At 34.3% G+C, this 17,891-nt stretch overlaps 1 protein-coding gene across 1 annotated transcript in view; it reads left to right on the top strand.

Moving 5' to 3' along the window:
* LOC115069590 (protocadherin Fat 3-like) overlaps positions 1-17,891 on the top strand; it is a 122,484-nt gene that overhangs the window by 47,957 nt on the left and 56,636 nt on the right. The window contains exons 13-17 of the mRNA XM_029561546.1: positions 2-182; positions 3,226-3,382; positions 7,084-7,189; positions 8,170-8,391; positions 8,864-9,009. Coding sequence (XP_029417406.1) covers positions 2-182; positions 3,226-3,382; positions 7,084-7,189; positions 8,170-8,391; positions 8,864-9,009 — 812 coding nt within the window. The remainder of the gene's footprint in view (position 1; positions 183-3,225; positions 3,383-7,083; positions 7,190-8,169; positions 8,392-8,863; positions 9,010-17,891) is intronic.

Here is a 17,891-nt window from a genome sequence, read left to right as displayed (position 1 = left end):
GATTCAGGAGAAATCACTGTTGCATACCCTTTGGACTACGAAGATGAAGCAACCCCTAAATCTTGGGTATTACATTTTAGAATTTATGACAATGAACGAACACATTCAACAACTGGGACATTCACAGTGATTCTACAAGATGTAAATGACAACCCACCACGATGCTCACAGGATATTTATGTGTAAGTTATATGAACAGTTGTTTAGTCGCCAGGTTTTCACATCGAGAAGACAGAACGGAAAAGAGTGGGTGTGCATCGATCATTGACGGCACTCACAGAAGCTTTCATTCTTCCCTGGCTTTAATCTCAAACTTTTCTTTTGACTTCCCAGGACAAGTTGACTTGCTGCATTTTTGTTCAAATATTTAAAAAGCAAAACTGAAATGATCCCAAATCTGACATGTTTAGAGTATCAACAAGATGACAGATAAAGAATGTTCAAGCTGTACACAGACAACTAAAGGAAATCCTCAAAAACTTGTGCTCACAGCATCCAAAGATCATGTAGATAGGCAGACTGCCAGTCATTTCCAGAAGAATTTAAACAGTCCTGTATGCTGAGCAACTGATACCCCTGATAAACTGAAATTTTCACTTTGTTGAAGTAATATCTTATAGTGCCTTACAAAAGTCTTAGAGTATTTTTCCCTTGAGCAACTCATCTTTCACTTAACACTACAAATAAAAAAAAATGCAGGCATATTTTTATCACTTTGTAATAACAGAATGTAATACACACCTCCATATAAAACTAGTGACTTTTTCTCTGTCATGCTATAAAAACCAATGCTTATGCTCTCAGAGATGTGACTAGTTGAAGGATGGTTACTAAAGGCTGGGGACATTAGAGAGAGGGAGACATAAGAAAGGTAGATTAGTGGGTACTAAGTTGCAGTTATAAAGAATAAAAGCTTTTGGAGTGCCATTTTGCAGTAGCCTGAGTACACAATAGAAAATACACGATGTATTTTATCAAAGCAAAAGAAAGGATTTTTGAAAGTTTACACTGGAAATAAAGGGCAAAGTTTGAAGAAACAGGTGTCCAGATTGATAAAAACATCATTCTCTTTCTAAGCATTCAGCTTAGACAGAACAGGTTTGACCGTTCGTTAATTTTAATTACAAAACATTTTGTTTTAAAACTATTTTATACAATGAGTCTAGCTCTAATATAATATTCAAATGCATGTGAAAGGAAAACATTCTTTATGGCTCCATTATTCTATCCATTCTTTGAATTAGTTAACACAATTTAGTTAATTCATGCTAGAAACAGTGATAAATGTAAAATGTATGAACTTTGCCCTCAAAGGTCTTGAATATCTTATGCGAAGCTTAGATAATCATAAACAACAACATTGATATTCTCATTCAGGGTTTAAACGAAGTTTCACAAAAACTCTGAAAACTTTCTCATGGAGGATACTATGTACAAAGTGACTGCAAGAAACCTCCTAAAGTGGTGGGATAGCAACACATTTCCTGTACTTTTAAGCTACTCATTGTCTTTAGTAGCAAGATTATTCTGTATTCCAACTTGTACACTAGAAGTAGTTCAAGATTCAATTTTTCAGTTGTCTGTTTGTGACAGGGTATTGCTATGTAGCCCAGGTTGCTCTCAATAGACATTTCATCTTGATTTCATTTTAAAAGAGTTTATCTTAACTTAAATTGTGTGTGTTTGCTCTGTGTACAACGGTGATCTCTATAGACATTTCATCTTGATTTCATTTTAAAAGAGTGTATCTTATGTTAAATTGTGTGTGTGTGTGTGTGTGTGTGTGTGTGTGTGTGTGTGTGTAGGTGTTTGAAGATGCTGGATGAGGGTGTTGGATTTCCTGGAGCTGGAGTTACAGGCCGTTGCGTCATCTGATATGGGTCCTGGCAACCGAACCTGGGTTCTCTGCAAGAGCAGTATGTGCTCTTAACTGCTGAGCCATCTCTCCAGCCCTCTTATTTCATTATATTAAATCCTAAGGTGTTTTCAACAGCCGTTAAAAACATCTAGAAACAACTTCTTAAAACTTAGGGAAAACACCATTATAATTGTTTGCATTAACCAAAAAACTTACTGCTGAATTACTTCAAATTATGTATCCTTGGCTAAAACTAATGGGCATTTCTTTGCCTCTGATGAGCTCAATGAAGGTCAGCTACTCTATAGAGCCCATATATTGACTCTGGGATGCTAGTTTACTCAGGTGTCTACCATTTTCATTCTGTTACCTTTTGCTTCTAAACCCAAGGAGAGAAGAGAGACACACATCTGCATCCTTCTCCACATTCTGATCCTCTTACTTACCAGGAAGGAATGTCTTGCCTTTCTCTTTGTATTTCATTTGCCAGTACACCTCCCCAAAACCAAGTGTGGCATTTGAAGGAATTTGGGCTATGCAGTGGAAATGTGAATATTGGTAAATAGGATTGGTAGTATTGTGAACTTGATAGTATTTAGAATCACCTAGGAACAAGCCACTGGGTATGTCTGTGAGACAATTTCTAGTTTGGGTCAACTTATGTGGGAAGAGCCACTTCTCCATCCCAAAAGTGAGCGGCACAATTTCATAGATCAGGATCTTGGAATAAGTAAAAAGGAGAGAATGAGCTGAGCACTAGCTTTCACTGCCCTTACTGACTGCAGATTGAATGCAGCCAGATGATCCATGCTCCTGCTGGCACATTTTTCCTGCCACAATGGGTTGTATTTCCTTGAACTGAAGCCAAAATCAAACTTCCTACATTAAGATGCTTCCTGTCAAGTATTCTGTGGTGTCAACAAGGAAAGTAACGAATACGCTAAGTCTATAGCCCTTGATTCTGTTAAGTATCTTTAATAGTTGATTTTTTTTATGTTCCTTATTTTTAAGATGGAGAGAATGATATACAATCTGCTTAAAGAAACAAGAATGGCCATTTCAGATTACATAGAGCTTTAGGATCTGTAAATATAAAGATATGAACCTAAAGAAAAATTATTTGGTCAATAATAGTTTTGTTATTGCTAAGTTTGCTGTTCACAAATCCAGCAGAATAGCAGTTCAATTCTGTTTGGCATTATCAAGGATGCTAAATAATTTCTTATGCATTTTTGAGTACTGTTATTTTCTTATTGACAAAATGCTTAATATGTGAGCATGTTTTAAATAATCATTGATATTTAATGTACTCATCTACTTAAACTAAGATTAATATAACACTTTTTCTCATATTTTACTCATTATAGAATTGAACTTCCTGAAAACATCCCAGTTGAAACTCTTTTAGTCTCCCTAGCATGCACAGATAAGGATGGAACTGCACCCAATAACAATATAACTTATCATTTGATTAAGGACACTTTTTCAAACAGAACCTTTACTCTTACAAACAATGAACTGAAAGTAAGTATTGCAAAGTCACTCTCTGAATGTGGTCCCATGATTAACCCCAGATAGAAAAATGTTTGGTTTTTATTAATATAAAATTCTTAATAAACTACAGTAGTTCAAATAGCTCATGGCAGAATTTGTTCCTGGATTTTTAAATGAACCTTAAATTACCAACAGCTTCACTTGCTTTGAGATGAATGATGGAATGTAATTTTGATCTTGAGAACTGAACTAAGAAAGTTATGAATTTCTTAGAACAAATAGTTCTAGGATAAAACACTATGTATTCCTTTGGAATGTGTTGAAATTACCTGTAATAAATGTATTAAATAACTTTTGAATATGGACTATAATTATAATAAACTTTTATTCTTTGTTGCTATGTAATAGATCAAACTTTTTACCAATATTTCTAGCACATTTTGAGATCTAGGTCAAGCTACTTGTTGCTATATTCATAAACTCAAAAACATCAGGCATAGTGACATTAGGAATTGTGTTCAACATGATGACAAGAAGCAGTTCATCTGAACAGTTAGCTAATGAAAAACTTGGCATTGATGAGTAGTAGTACAGAAGTAATAAGCTTTAGTAGGCTGGTAGATGATAACTTTAAATCTATCTTAATTGAGAAATAATTTTAATACTTAAGGATTAATAACCATTTAATTAATCCAAATTATTCCACTTGTAGTCTTTTTAATTTACAAAGAATGTAAAAACAATTGAATATTTCTTTAATTCAACATTTATTTTCATATAATTTATTAGGTTATTTCTCTTTAATGGGTATTGATCTAAATATTTTCCTATTATGTATTAGCAATTAATCCTATTATATTATTATTATTGTTATTATTATTATTATTTGGGTTTTTCTGGACAGAGTCTCCCAGTAGCCCCATCTGTCCTGGAACTCACATGACATTTGTACCATTGTTGCACCAGTGTGCATATCATGATAGACTGGTTGTTCTTGTAGCTTATAGGGATCACATCTGGGTAAGACTAATGGTTACTTTTCTACTCTGGCACTGTGCAGAGCACTTTCTAGCACTATGGAACCTAACCAGTAGGGATAGAGCTTTCAGGTGTGTATTTACCTGCTTAATTTTTCCATGCTCTATGACTCAAGTATGTGGTGTCTTCAACAACAGGGTCTTACTGTCTTACTGTCCTATTCTGAAGGGTAACCAAAAGCAGTGGCAGTATTCTGCAATGTTTGGGGGTGTCTATGGACCCTCACTGACCCACAACTCTAAAAGGGTTAACCTATTCCTGGCACTGACAGGGCTCTTTACTTGTTAGCCTGTGGTGTCTAATAGAGACATTGTCATCCTATTACAGGGTAACTCCATTTAAACCACTTTTACATATGTACATTTATATATTTTAGGAAGCTTCTACAGTAGTGGGTTTGTATATGCTTTTCAAAAAATAGCTTTAATATTAGTTACCTCTCCCCATATTCCCTCTCTACCTAACCTCCCATTCACCACCCCATTAACCCTTCCTGCCCCACTATACCACTTTATCGCTTTATACCTCTATGGATATTTCAAATGATACACACATATCTATATTCAAAGATAACAGCTAAAACTGAGAGAAAATATCTGAAATTTGTCTTTCTGGCTCCGGACTATGTCACTCAGAATAACTGTGTCCAGGTCCATCAATTTACCTGTGAATTTCATAGTTTTGTTTTTCTTAAGAAACCAATAATATTCAATTGTGTAAATGTGCCAAATTTTTATTATTCATTCATCAGTTGATCTACATCTAAGCTGTTTCCGTATATTTTAGTTTTTAGTTTGCTTGTTTGTTTTTTGAGACAGCATATCCCTGTAGCACCAGTTGGTCTGGAACTTGTTATGTAGATGAGGCTGATCTCAATCTCACAAACATTTTGTCCCTGCCTCCTAAGTGCTGAATCAGAAGCATGTATCACCATACTGGGTTTGTTTCCATATATTACATTTTAATTCATTTATTTGATTTTTAATGCACATGGGTGTATGCAAATGCACCCATGTCTTGTAATGCCTATAGAGGCCAGAAGAGGGCATCAGATTCCCGGGAACTGGAGTTGCAGACAGGTGGGTTCCCATGCCGGTGCTGGAAACCAAACCCTGGTCCTCTGGAAGGGTAGGCATTTCTCTTAAATGTTGAGCCATATCTCTAGCCCCATGTTTCCATATATTTTTAAGAAGCATTAACAAATGGTCTTTCAATTTAAAATTTTTCTAAATGCAAAAGAATTACTTTTGTGGTTTGAAGGAAATGATGGTTTTATTAATTCCTTTTGTCCAAAGTTATAGCCCATCATTTCTGTCAGTCTTAGAACACCTCAGAATTTTTGAAAAGCAAAACTTTATCAGTTTATCCCCCAATTGCTACACAAACTTCTCTGACTAACAAACGTTTACTGTTGGGAAGAATTATTAATGTGGACATGACTAAGGTAGGCAGGGATCTCAGATAAGCTGGAGAGTCGGGCAGCAATCTGCACTTATTCCTTCGGACGGTATCACATTCAGTGAAGGGTCTGAGCACTGTGAGGGCTGTGTGATTATGCATGAATGAGAAGTGAGCAGAAGACTCTTAGATTGCCCTTACATTTGCATTATTAAATATCCTGGCAACATCATGTCTTTCCTGCACAGTCTCCCCTCCCCGCTCCCACGCCAAGAAACTGAAGCCAAAGAGCAAAAATAGGAGAAGCTTGACCTTACTCAGAGTTGAACTTAACTCTTGCGCTTGCCTGATTTGGAGGCTGCAGATCAGACTTCATGAATCTTAAATTTCAGATGCTCCTCAATTTATAACTATACAATGTTCCAATTAAATTAACTCTAAATCGAAAAATATCATACACTAAATAATTTCCCTTAACATAAGGATCACCATAGTTTAAGTACCATGGCATGCTGCGGAGAAGTGGCTCTCAAAGCCTTGTGATGCTTTGGGTGAAGGAGGCTTGGGTATCCGCCACTGCGCAGCTTCACAAGATATCACAAACCAGGAAGAGTTCAGACTTCAACGTCTGGACAATGCTTCTGTAGAATGCATGAGTCATACTACAGTAAGTCAGGAACCCTCTGAATATGTTTATAAAAAAGAATGTGTAGAATAGGAAACTTGTGACAAATGAATTACTGTGGGAGAAAAATCATAATATATGAAAACTCTTTTTGTTGCTGGTATACTTTTAATGTATTACATGATAAACACAAACCTCCATCTTATGCAATAACAGCCTTAATGTTGTAATAAGTTTGTAGTTTACATATTAAAAAAGTTTTTCTGCTGCAGGGAAACCAGTGGCTGCACATTCCTTTCAACATCTGAAATGTGACTTGTCTAAGTTACACTGCGGTTGAGAAATAAGTAGTGGATATCACCCAATTAGTATGAACAAACAAGTATCAACATCTCGAATATTTTCCATGTGAATTACATCTTGAATAATAGTATTTGTAATATACTTAGCTAAATAAAATACTTTATTAAAATAGTTCTATTTGTTTTTACTTTTTAATGTGAATATTTAAGATAAAATTATATACGGTTTGCATTTGTGCTTCATATGATACTCCAAATAACCAGTAATGTTTTATTTTTTACCAATTTGACTTTGGATTCATGAAAATGAAAAAAAAATGGATATGTAATCAAAACAAATCCTCTGGTCTTTTATTTTTAAATTACAGATTGGACCTATGCAACTAGATTATGATAATGCTATTTTTTCAGGAATGAACTTTAAATATACCTTGTTTATAAGAGTATCTGATGAAGGAATTCCTGTACTCTCAAGTAAGAATTTATTAAATCAATGTATTAAAAATAGTTTGAATTATATGAGATAGCTATCTTAAAAGCCAGATTTTAGATGTGATCATATTTAAAAACATTCTAATTATCTATTATAGTAAAACATATAAATTGTTATCATTAAATCAACTTTTTTTAGTTCATTTGTATTACTATTTAAAAACTGAAGCCAAAATAAAAATGTAATTAGGTTAAGATAATATTACTCAAATGTTTAATATGGTTCTTTGCAGTCTTTTAAATTCAATGTTTAAGTTGATATTTTCTGTAATTTTTGTGCATTTAAAAGATTTCCACTTTCAGCTTTTGTATATCACCACATTCTATCTCACCTTCCTGGTTCCCTAATAGTTTCCTGAGCTCCATGGGTTTTCCAGATAAAACACACATATCTAAAGATTCAAAGCTAGCATCCACATGTGAGAAAGAGAGGTTGGCCTGAAACCCCATACCTAGATGAGCAGCTTTGGGCAACTGATAGTTTCTGGGAAAGGCAGAGTTAATTTTCTTTAAAGGTGTGCCCCCTGGTATGTTGGTGATGCTCTGGGAATGGATCCACACCCAAGAGAATTTGGGAACACAAATTGGACTCAGTGGGCTTAAAAACAAGCTGGGCATGGTGGTGCATGCCTTTAATCCTATCACTTGGAAGGCAGAATCAGGTGGATCAAAATTGATTGTATGAAATTCAAAAACACTATCAAAAAAGATTTCTCAAAGACTTAGCTTATTCTAAATTAGCAAAATTAAAATATCAGTTAAAGCTTTTTCATGCTACACTGATATTTTACTCCATAACTAAAATATGGTAATTTACCCATGAAACATATCAACATAAACATATTCACAAAATTGATGTATGTAAATTTTAATATATAGCATGTATTCATTACCAAGGAAAATAATTCTTGAAGAGGATATGTTTGTGCTAGCTACACTTTATCCATTTTTTTTCTCCATAGCCATTATTACAATCATCGTAAGGGTGAGTCGCATAAATGAACTGAATCCAGTAGGAACTCTGATGGCATTTACCTTCAGTATATTTGAAAACAGTCCAGTTGATACACTAGTTGGAAAAATTACATTTACAGATGCAGACTGGCCTTTTAACAATATCAAATATACCATAATTGGAGGCAATTTGGGAATACCTCCAAAATTTTACATTGAACCAGATACAGGTAATGCAAAACTACTGATATTAATAAATAATAAAAATGAAGAACTCTTACATACTCATTTGGACTCTATTTTACATAGAAATTGCAGGTATAGACATATCTTTTATAGAAAGCATTCTCATGAACTATGTAGTGCTCACCTTGGTTTGTTAGCTGCATCCATAAATTCTTAGTTGCTACACTGAAAACACTAAAGCTTTGATCTTTGATATATTGAAGTTCAGAAAGCCTTTGCACATGTGTTTTTCCAAGTGCCTAAGAATGTATAATAGGTGACTAATATATGAATTAACATCTGTCATGATTTAACTGTGGAAAATACAGTTTAGGGTATGGAAATACGACAAAAATGGATCTTTATTAGGTAATTTCCATTTGTTAAAGTGAAGAATTTATAAACAGTATAACTTGGCATCAATTGAAACTATTTACAAATCCTGGATTAACAGCTCCCCCATTATTTTTGTGTCAGGAGTGATAAAGCTATTGGATTCACTAGACAGGGAAGCTGCGTCACAGTACAAGATGGCGATAAGAATTTCAGATATGGCCAACGATGCTCTCCCTGACCCTCTCAGGCAGAGAAGTGTTACTGCTCCAGTGACTATACATGTTCTGGTAAGACTGTATCAAGGCTTGAATAGCCATCCCTTGGGAGGCATACTCTCAAGAAATGAAAATAAAAGATAGTTGGCAATGGTTAGTCCACTCTCTTTGCATGGACTTAGGTTCATAGTGAGCGGTGTGGTCCAAGACTATTTTTACTGTAATAAAGCAATGACAAAATTCTCATTGCATGTAAAGTACTCTGTGCATTTTCTGAATCACAAAATCAAAACTTACACGAAGAAAGTGTTTGACACTCTGGCTGCATTTAATTTGTTTGAAATATCATTCCATAATTAAATATATAGACATAAATGAATAAATGCCTGCTCTGGAGCCTTTGGAAGCTACTATGATACGTTTTAATTTGTGCCTCTGTTTATCTTAATATTCCCTTTCTCATTTTCACTGGGGGACTATCTTAATATTTTCAGTAGTAGAGGCTGAGACATCAGCCACAGAGTTTCATAAGCATGAAGCAGAGACACAAGGACTTCTGAGATTTTTTAAAATATTCAATTCAAGAATATATTTGACTTGGCTTGTTTAACATTTACATCAATATGATCAAAAACATCACTTTCATTGGTAGAACTGAGCAAAGAGAAATTCTGTTACAGATACTGCCAAAGTTCCTTTAACACATGACTTTTTGCATTCTTTTCTGCTGCTTGAGAACTGTTAGAGTTCCAACTCTGGATCCTATAGAAAAGGCAATAATTTCTAACAAAATAATGATTTAAAGCCTCAGACATTGGGTAGAGCCGGTGCACACTGCTTTTTGGTGAACACTTTCATATGTGCTCTTGGTGAACTGAAACTCTCAGCAGTGGCCATGACTTGGTGCTATAATCCCACTATAGCCTAATTATGTCTGGAAAATGCAATAAACCACTCCAAAATCTTTGTAGAGAGAAATTTAATGAAGTGACTTGAATAGTTTCAACCATGACTCTAGGATATCATGAGCTAATGGTACTTCTTTCCTATGCAAGCTTTCAGCAATGTACTCAAACACGTTCCAAGTGCATTTTCTCTATCAGGAGTCCTAGCACTTATAAACCAATTGTTGTCATTTTCATTCTCTGTGTGAATGTCTATATTCCAGTAAATAGACAAAAAGAGATCAATTTGTTCTTTGTCCATAAAAGCATTCATATTCCTTCCTTTTGTGAGACAAGAAGGATTTACTCAGGAAAATATACTAGAATTTTTTCAGATTAGGCAAGGTCTGTACATTTCCTGCCACCACAAGACTTTTCCTCTGAAAATATGCCAGACCAAATTTTGGGTGGAAGGTACCAAATATTTTATTAATAAAAATTGATTGAGGTCCAAATTCCCCAAAATACAGATTGTAAAAAATATTACCTTATTTTTAATAGTAATTAAAGGGAAAATATACTAGAATTTTTTCAGATTAGGCAAGGTCTGTACATTTCCTGCCACCACAAGACTTTTCCTCTGAAAATATGCCAGACCAAATTTTGGGTGGAAGGTACCAAATATTTTATTAATAAAAATTGATTGAGGTCCAAATTCCCCAAAATACAGATTGTAAAAAATATTACCTTATTTTTAATAGTAATTAAAGCTTTTATATGAATATAAATATAGTAAAGCGATATTACTTAAATCAGAAACATGCAAATGAATTGAAATTTCACCTGTAAGAATGAATAAAGTCTATGTGTTTTATAAGATGGAAGATTAATGCTGTTTTGGATTGGATGATTATTCTCACCCAAATTCATGTGTTGAGTCCTGACCTCCAGTGTGCTGTGTTTGGAGGATATCTGGATTTGTGTTAGGTGGTAATTAGAGTTAAATGAAGAAATAAGGGTGAAGCATGGGTCTGATGGAATTAGTCTACTTCGAGAAAAGAAGAGACACTGAAGAGTATACACTCTCAATGAGTGTATGAGATTCCAAGAGAAACGGGCTACAGCAAAGCACTTGCTAGCAGGAAAGCCTTGGACTTGCACTAACCAGCCTTCTAGAACTCTGAGAATGTGAATTTCTGTTGCTTAAGCCATGCAACCTGTTGTTTTTTGTAACACCAGCTGAAGAAGACTAAGGTTTCTTAGCAAAGAAAGTATTTGGGTTGTAATATTAAAAATGTCCCTAGTAAAATCAGTGTAGGTCAATGGAAGCAGGTTGCATGGAAAATTCTATTAAATGGGTTAGAATAACTCACAAACTGTTTTAGAAGACTGTGAGCATAAAGGAAGCCTGTCCCAGGAAACGAAGCAAATAGCTGAAAGGAAATGAACTCTTTTCCAGTCAAGAGACCAGATTTTTATATTCATTACAGTCAAGCTAAGTAAATCAATCTTCATATCAATGCTGTGTCTGCCTAGGTGAATTAAAATAAAATAGGATATCTTTCCTGATACAAAAACAAAACAAAAGAAAATGAAAAAAAAAACAAACAAAAGTCATTTCACAGCATAGCATGGTCATATATTGTCTATTACACCATAGTGTACTTGCTGACAAGAATTTGCATACAAAATTGAAGGCTGTTTTGTCTCCTGCAAAGAGCATGATAAATTTCCTTAGAGGATAGTTTCTAAATCATTGTCGTCTCTTTCGTGATTCTTTTTGAAGAAATTGTTACCAAACACATGCCCTTTATTTCCAAACTGGAGTATGGGCAGCAATCCCATGCCAGATGCTTGCTTCATTTCTGGAACATGTAAAGATTTGTCGTTTTCTTTATATTTAAAATAATAATAGAATCAATCTCTAAAAAAAATGAATGTCCTTCCTTAAAAGTTCTTTAAGAGTAGTTACACTCTTGAAATTTATTCCTGTTCTAAGTAACTAGTTTGAAAAGTAGGTAATGTGTAAACCAAATTTTCTTGGTTTCAGGAGGGAGCTGATTATCTGGAAAAGGGAATTGAAGTAACTTAGTTGACTAACAGAAGTGTCCCTCTGAAATGTAAAAGTTTTCACCAGTTACATCTTTGTGACAAAGAAATAGATACTAGATCTTTTTACCTTTACCCTGGATCTGTTAGCCACAGGAGTGATGGACTGTGTTTACCTGTGTTCAGTGTGATGACATCATTTATTTTCATTTATATCTACTGTCCATCACAAGGAGTGTAGAGCTCAGGACTCTTGTAGGTGAAAGTTTCAGCCTCACCACTTCTTGTTGTGGGGATGTTGGACAGGTTATTGACTCTTTCTAGCTTTGTTTCTATAGTATAAAATACTTATAATAGCATCTACTCCTGAAGTATAGCAGTGGCTGACAGAATGACTCTTTGCAAAGACCAAGAGCTCATAGCAAACTCTATACAAGTATTCAATAGATGAATAACATGGGCTCTCTTCCACAGCTGGAGAAAAACCTGTTGGAAATTGTTGTTCTCTTGGCTCTACATATTCTATTAGGATTGGATTTTCATCATTTCCTCATCAAAACAAAAACTAGAAACCACTTAAGTGTGACTGATAAACACGTCAAAAATGGTCTTGTTTTTACAGATTATGGAATTAAAGCTAGAGCATAGAAGTCCCTAAGCTGAGATATTTTTAAGAGCATAATGTTCCTTGAATTGTTTATGTTAATATGAAACTGAAACTGTAAATCAATTTCTTTCATGCACTAAATATGGCATAGTTTAGGGAATTTTAAAATATAGCATAAAGAACTAACCTACTACAGATTTTATTTATAAGTTGTGTGAGATCACTTTTGGAGGGGAAAAAGAATGTAAGTTAAAGAAGAAAAAGGAAAACAAAGCCAGCACACTTCTATTAGATGTCTAGTTGGATAGTAATTGCTCTTTTTAGTGGCCCCAGGTTTTTTCACAATATTTTATTACTTAAGGTTTATCTGAACTATATTGTAAGAAAATATTTTTATTCTATTATGTTATTAAGACCTTGAAGGAAGGATTCTTTCTCATTTGCCTATTCTCTTTTTTCAATATTCAAAGGATTTCCTTAAATATTTTCTGAGCAAAGTACATTGGAAATATAAATATGAAATTTGAGCAGAAAAAAATGCATTAAGTCCTAAATACTGTCATAAACTAGGAGAATTTTAGAGCTAGAGAAAACATAAAACAAATTTGTTTCTTCTCCCCATTTTACACAAAGGAAACACATTCCTCATCACTTGTCAAAAGCAATATGATTACTGATGCTGCCCAAGGGTCTATCTAAGGTGGAAATCATGGCAAATACTATTTTGAGTTCATCAGACCTCATTTTATTTTTGGGCAAAACAAGAATTTTACATTTTCCGGCTACCCTTCACCAGGATTAGGGCTATGTTGACTGGGTTATGGACAGAAAACTTTCCTAAGCTTTGTGTCACAAACCCCAACGCAATTGCCCAGTTTGCCTTTGCAAGATATTGTGTGTGTATGTGTGTGTGTGTGTGTGTGTTTGTGTGTGTGTGTGTGTGTGTGTGTGTGTGTGTGTGTGTGTGTGCACCTGCATATAGAGACCAGAAGTCAACATTGGATGTCATTCTTTAGGAACTGTCTGTCTTGTGTTTTGAGACACACTGGTCTGGAATTTCTTTTGTAGGCTAAGGCTGGCTATCCATCCAGCGCCAGGGATCTGCTTGTCTCTACCTTCCAAGTGCTAGGATTGCAAGGAACCACACACTACCAGGTCTGACTTTTAAATATGGTTTCTGAGAATTAAACTTAGTTTCTATTGCTTACATAGTAAGTGCTTTACTGTTCGAGCTTTCTTTCAAGTCCCCAAAAGACCATTTTTTAAAAGTGGGAAAATTATAAGATATAAAGAGCATGGATCTCAAAGCCCTTGTGTGAAAAAGAACTTACAAGAGATACCTAACGTATCTCATTGTCAAACAGGCAAAATTAACCTTGCTCCAATTTTAATGAGTCAGATTTCATGTTTATTTCTGGATATGCATGGTTGAGTCGAGTTTACTTACTGAAGAATTTTCCTAGGTTACACTTGGATTCCTCCAAAGAGCTGGAATTCTCAGAAACTTATTTCTGTTTTCATATTCCCATGCTTTGAACGTAAATAACCATGTTTTATTTATTTAACTTACAAGAATTTGTAAATGTTTATATAAAGTATTTGTTCTCAGAAAAATCATTCTTAATTTCTGTAATTGGAAAATATGATTTTCTAATTGTTTGATAATATTTCAGTGTTACCAAGTAATATAATACAGACTAATTCAGAATATCCTAAGATTTATAAGATTTATTTTAGCAAATAAATTTCAGCTTCAACAATGATAAAAAATGAGGTACTTTGAAAATCACAAAAAATGTTAGTGAAATATCTGTCCAATTCTAAAATATATTCATGTTGACATTTTTACTCCAGAATTAAGTGATTTATGGAATCAACTTGGTGAGATAAAAATTCTTTTTGATTTGTATCTTTTACTTTTACTGAAAGACAATTGTGCCAGGAATATATACATAATAACTCAAGGTTATCATATATAATTTTTAATAAACCAGTGTTCTTCTTGTAATAGATAAAATAATCACATACATGCACACGTATAGAGAGAGAAATATATGTGTACATTTGTATCCCTCTGTGTCTATAGAGAAGGTCAGACAGAGAATTTGGTGATTGCTTCAAACAATGTCAAGATATGAAAATGAACATAAAATAACATTTCCTGTCTTGACAATTTAAAAATTCTTTTAAAGTTCTTCCATCAGCAGATGTAGGAGAAATTAATCACAAAGCGTATTCTCCATAAAATAGTTTAATGAGAAATGAAGATCCTTTTATTAATTTATAGTTTGTCAGTTTCATACATGAATATAATATATTCTGTTCACATTCATCTCTCCACCCTCTCGTATCATACTAGTCCATCCGCCACCTGTCAAGTCCTCATCTCACAGTAATGCATTTTTGTTTTGTTCTTTTCTTTATGTCCCACTGGGTTTAAGCAGGACCACTCATGTGGGCATGGGTGTGAAGCTATCCATTCAAGCACTGATAACTAACCACTGGCCAGGTTGCTGAAGACAGTGACTTCCTGTCCTCCAGCATCCCTCCAATACCATTTATTCCCTTAGACGGGGGCTCTCCTTGTCTATTACTGAATGTTTACTAGCATAGCCTTGTATAGGCTCAATGCAGGAAACTGCAGTTATTGTATTTTGAATGTCTGAACCGTAGTATGGTCCTGGGACAGAATTTGACAGTGCTCCTCCTTACAATTTTGTTCTTACCTTCTTTCAGTCCCCTCTTTGGTCATGTTCCCTGCACCTTGAATGAGGGTGATATGTTATTGTCTTGTTTAATGCTGAGCACTCAAAAGTCATCTGTTCTCAGCACCTTGACTAACCACAAATCTTTGCATTCATAGTACTCTCTGCCAAGAGAAGCTTCTTTGAACAATGCTGAGGATAGCACTAGTTTGGGGGCATGAACATAAATATTTAGGAGGCAGTTTGACAACATATTCATTTAGTAAAACAAAAAGTAGCAGGTTTAACCCTAGTTTGGATGACCTCCACAGCCACAGACCTTTGACTATGTCTACAGTATGGGCATGAATGTGTTCCTAGGGAACCAGCACCAAATCCAATCAGGAATCTGTTGGTAATCCCCATAACAGCTATGCCACTATTGTGCCAGTAAGCAACTCTTGCCTAGAAAGTTGGTGCTGTAGCATAAGAAGTCTAAAGCAAGGGAAGACAGTTACTGACTTATATTCATAGCTGCCTATATATCAACTTCCAGCACTATGAAGGCTCACCAGAGAGGAGGAAGCTTCCAATTCAGTTCTAGCATGCTCCTTTGTGTTCTTCAACCTAGGTATGTGGTGTTTTTAGTGATAAGATCTTACCATCCAGTTCTGTTGGGGAATCAATGGCAATAGCCATAATCTGTATAATTTTTGGGACTTCTGGGTCTTTCTTGACCAACAACTTCCAGGGACGTATGGACAGCTGGCATTCAAGATTTCATTTAACAGCCCATGGCTTCTGACATCAGCATTATCCACACATGCATGGTATCTCTTTTCAAAGCATTTTATTAAATTATGTTGTTTAAATGAGCTTCTGAAGGGGTGAATTTCCGTGAGTTTTCTTTATATATCTGTTTGGTTGGCCATCCCTTTCTTTGCCCCTATCTTCTCCCCATTCTCCAAGCCCATCTCTTGCCTCTCTCTGCACTAATTTCATAGCACATGTGTTCTACTCATATTTTTATTTAAATTTAAGCAAAAGTGACAAAATGTAAGAATCTACAACACATTTCAAAACATCAGTCTGTAAATTTCCTTTTAAATGTTAATGTGAAATTGATTTTAATTATATAAGTGACATGACAGACTTAGGGTGGAGTTTCCTAATAATTTATAGGCATTTCAACACCTATAATGAATTTATGCACTAATTAACTCTAAATATTGAATTTAATTGATCACTTTTACTAGTTTTATAGAGTTTCCCTAACAAAGTAACAGTAAATGAGGGTAATAGTAGAAATATATTCTCTTCCATTTTTAGAGACTATAAATTTAAAATCAAAGTGACAGTAATCCATGTTTTCTGTGAATGGTATAGGAAATAATTTGTTGCAGACCTTTCTTTTAACTTCTGTTGCTAGAAATCCTCAGTATTGCTGAACTTGGAGGTACAATGTTCCAATTCCTGCTGTTACAACTTTGGTCTTCCTTCCTTCTAAGAAGGAAGCCATATTGGATTAAGTGCCCACACTACTCCAACATGACTTCGACTTAACTCAGTTATGCAAAATATCTATTTCTAGAAAAACTAAATTCCTGAGGATCAAAATATAAGACTTAAAAATGTCTTTTGTAAGATACAATCTAACTTGCATGTAACCATATGCAGTCTTGGTCAATTGCTATATTACAATGGGAGTTTAAAATAATATTTAGAAATATGAAGTGTCACATGAAGTAAATCTGTTACAAAGCTCCATTTTTTCCTTATGGAATAATTTGCTGCATCAAGTTACCTGAATCTGTGGAGCACTTTCCTCATATGTCAGATTTGTTGGCAGTAGTACCAGCATTAAAGGTTTCAGGGATGATTATATAAAAAGACTGGGAGCCCTTCAGGTGCCAGGGTCAACATAAATATGAAGTACATTTTGGTCTTCATTACAGCTTTGTACTATCACCGCCATTACTTGAGTGTTACCTGACATTGAATATTACAAAGGAACTTCAGGGAATACAATTCTCTTTAACTTATACAATATTATTAGCATTTAACTATTTCATGTGAAAAATGTACTATTCAGTAAAGATAATTTGAGACTTTGAAGAATTTAGCAACATTAATAAATGTAGTAATGAGCTGAAAAGTGGGTAGATAATAGATAAACACATATATATGAAAGAAGAGTGGATATAATATCAGTTTTAAATACTCTGCTAAAATTTCTGAATATTTAATATGCATGCACTATGAATCTAAGGAGACACTGGAAGAAAAGTTTAGAATATCAAAAAATGAACATTGAACATGCAGCAATTTTTTATAGGATAGCTCAGGAATGTGATGTTCTTTAGAAAATATACTTAGAAATAATGTTTGAACAGAGATCATTTTTAATTAAAAAGAAAACTAAAAGATTTTGTACAATAACGTGATAAATTACAATTTAACATTTGTAAACATAAAATTAGGTTTTGAGGGTGTAACCAGAGCAAACAAGTTGTTTTGATTATCACTTGATGATTTTATCTTATTTTGACCAACAATTACAAATTTGAGATTTGCAATTATTTGAAACAGTTATTACATTGAAACCAACACTCAACTAATCTTTTTCAAGAAAAAATTAATTAAAAATCTCATTTATTTATTTCACATGACATAATTTAGTTAAGCAGATTTAGGAGGACAAATAAAATAGTTAGAATGCAGTGGAGATAG

The sequence above is a fragment of the Nannospalax galili genome, unplaced genomic scaffold, assembly GCF_000622305.1.
Source record: "Nannospalax galili isolate Female #2095 unplaced genomic scaffold, S.galili_v1.0 scaffold973, whole genome shotgun sequence".
Taxonomy (NCBI): Eukaryota; Metazoa; Chordata; class Mammalia; order Rodentia; family Spalacidae; genus Nannospalax; species Nannospalax galili.
The sequence above is the reverse complement of the archived record's forward strand: the minus strand, read 5'-3'. Positions and strand labels throughout refer to the sequence as shown.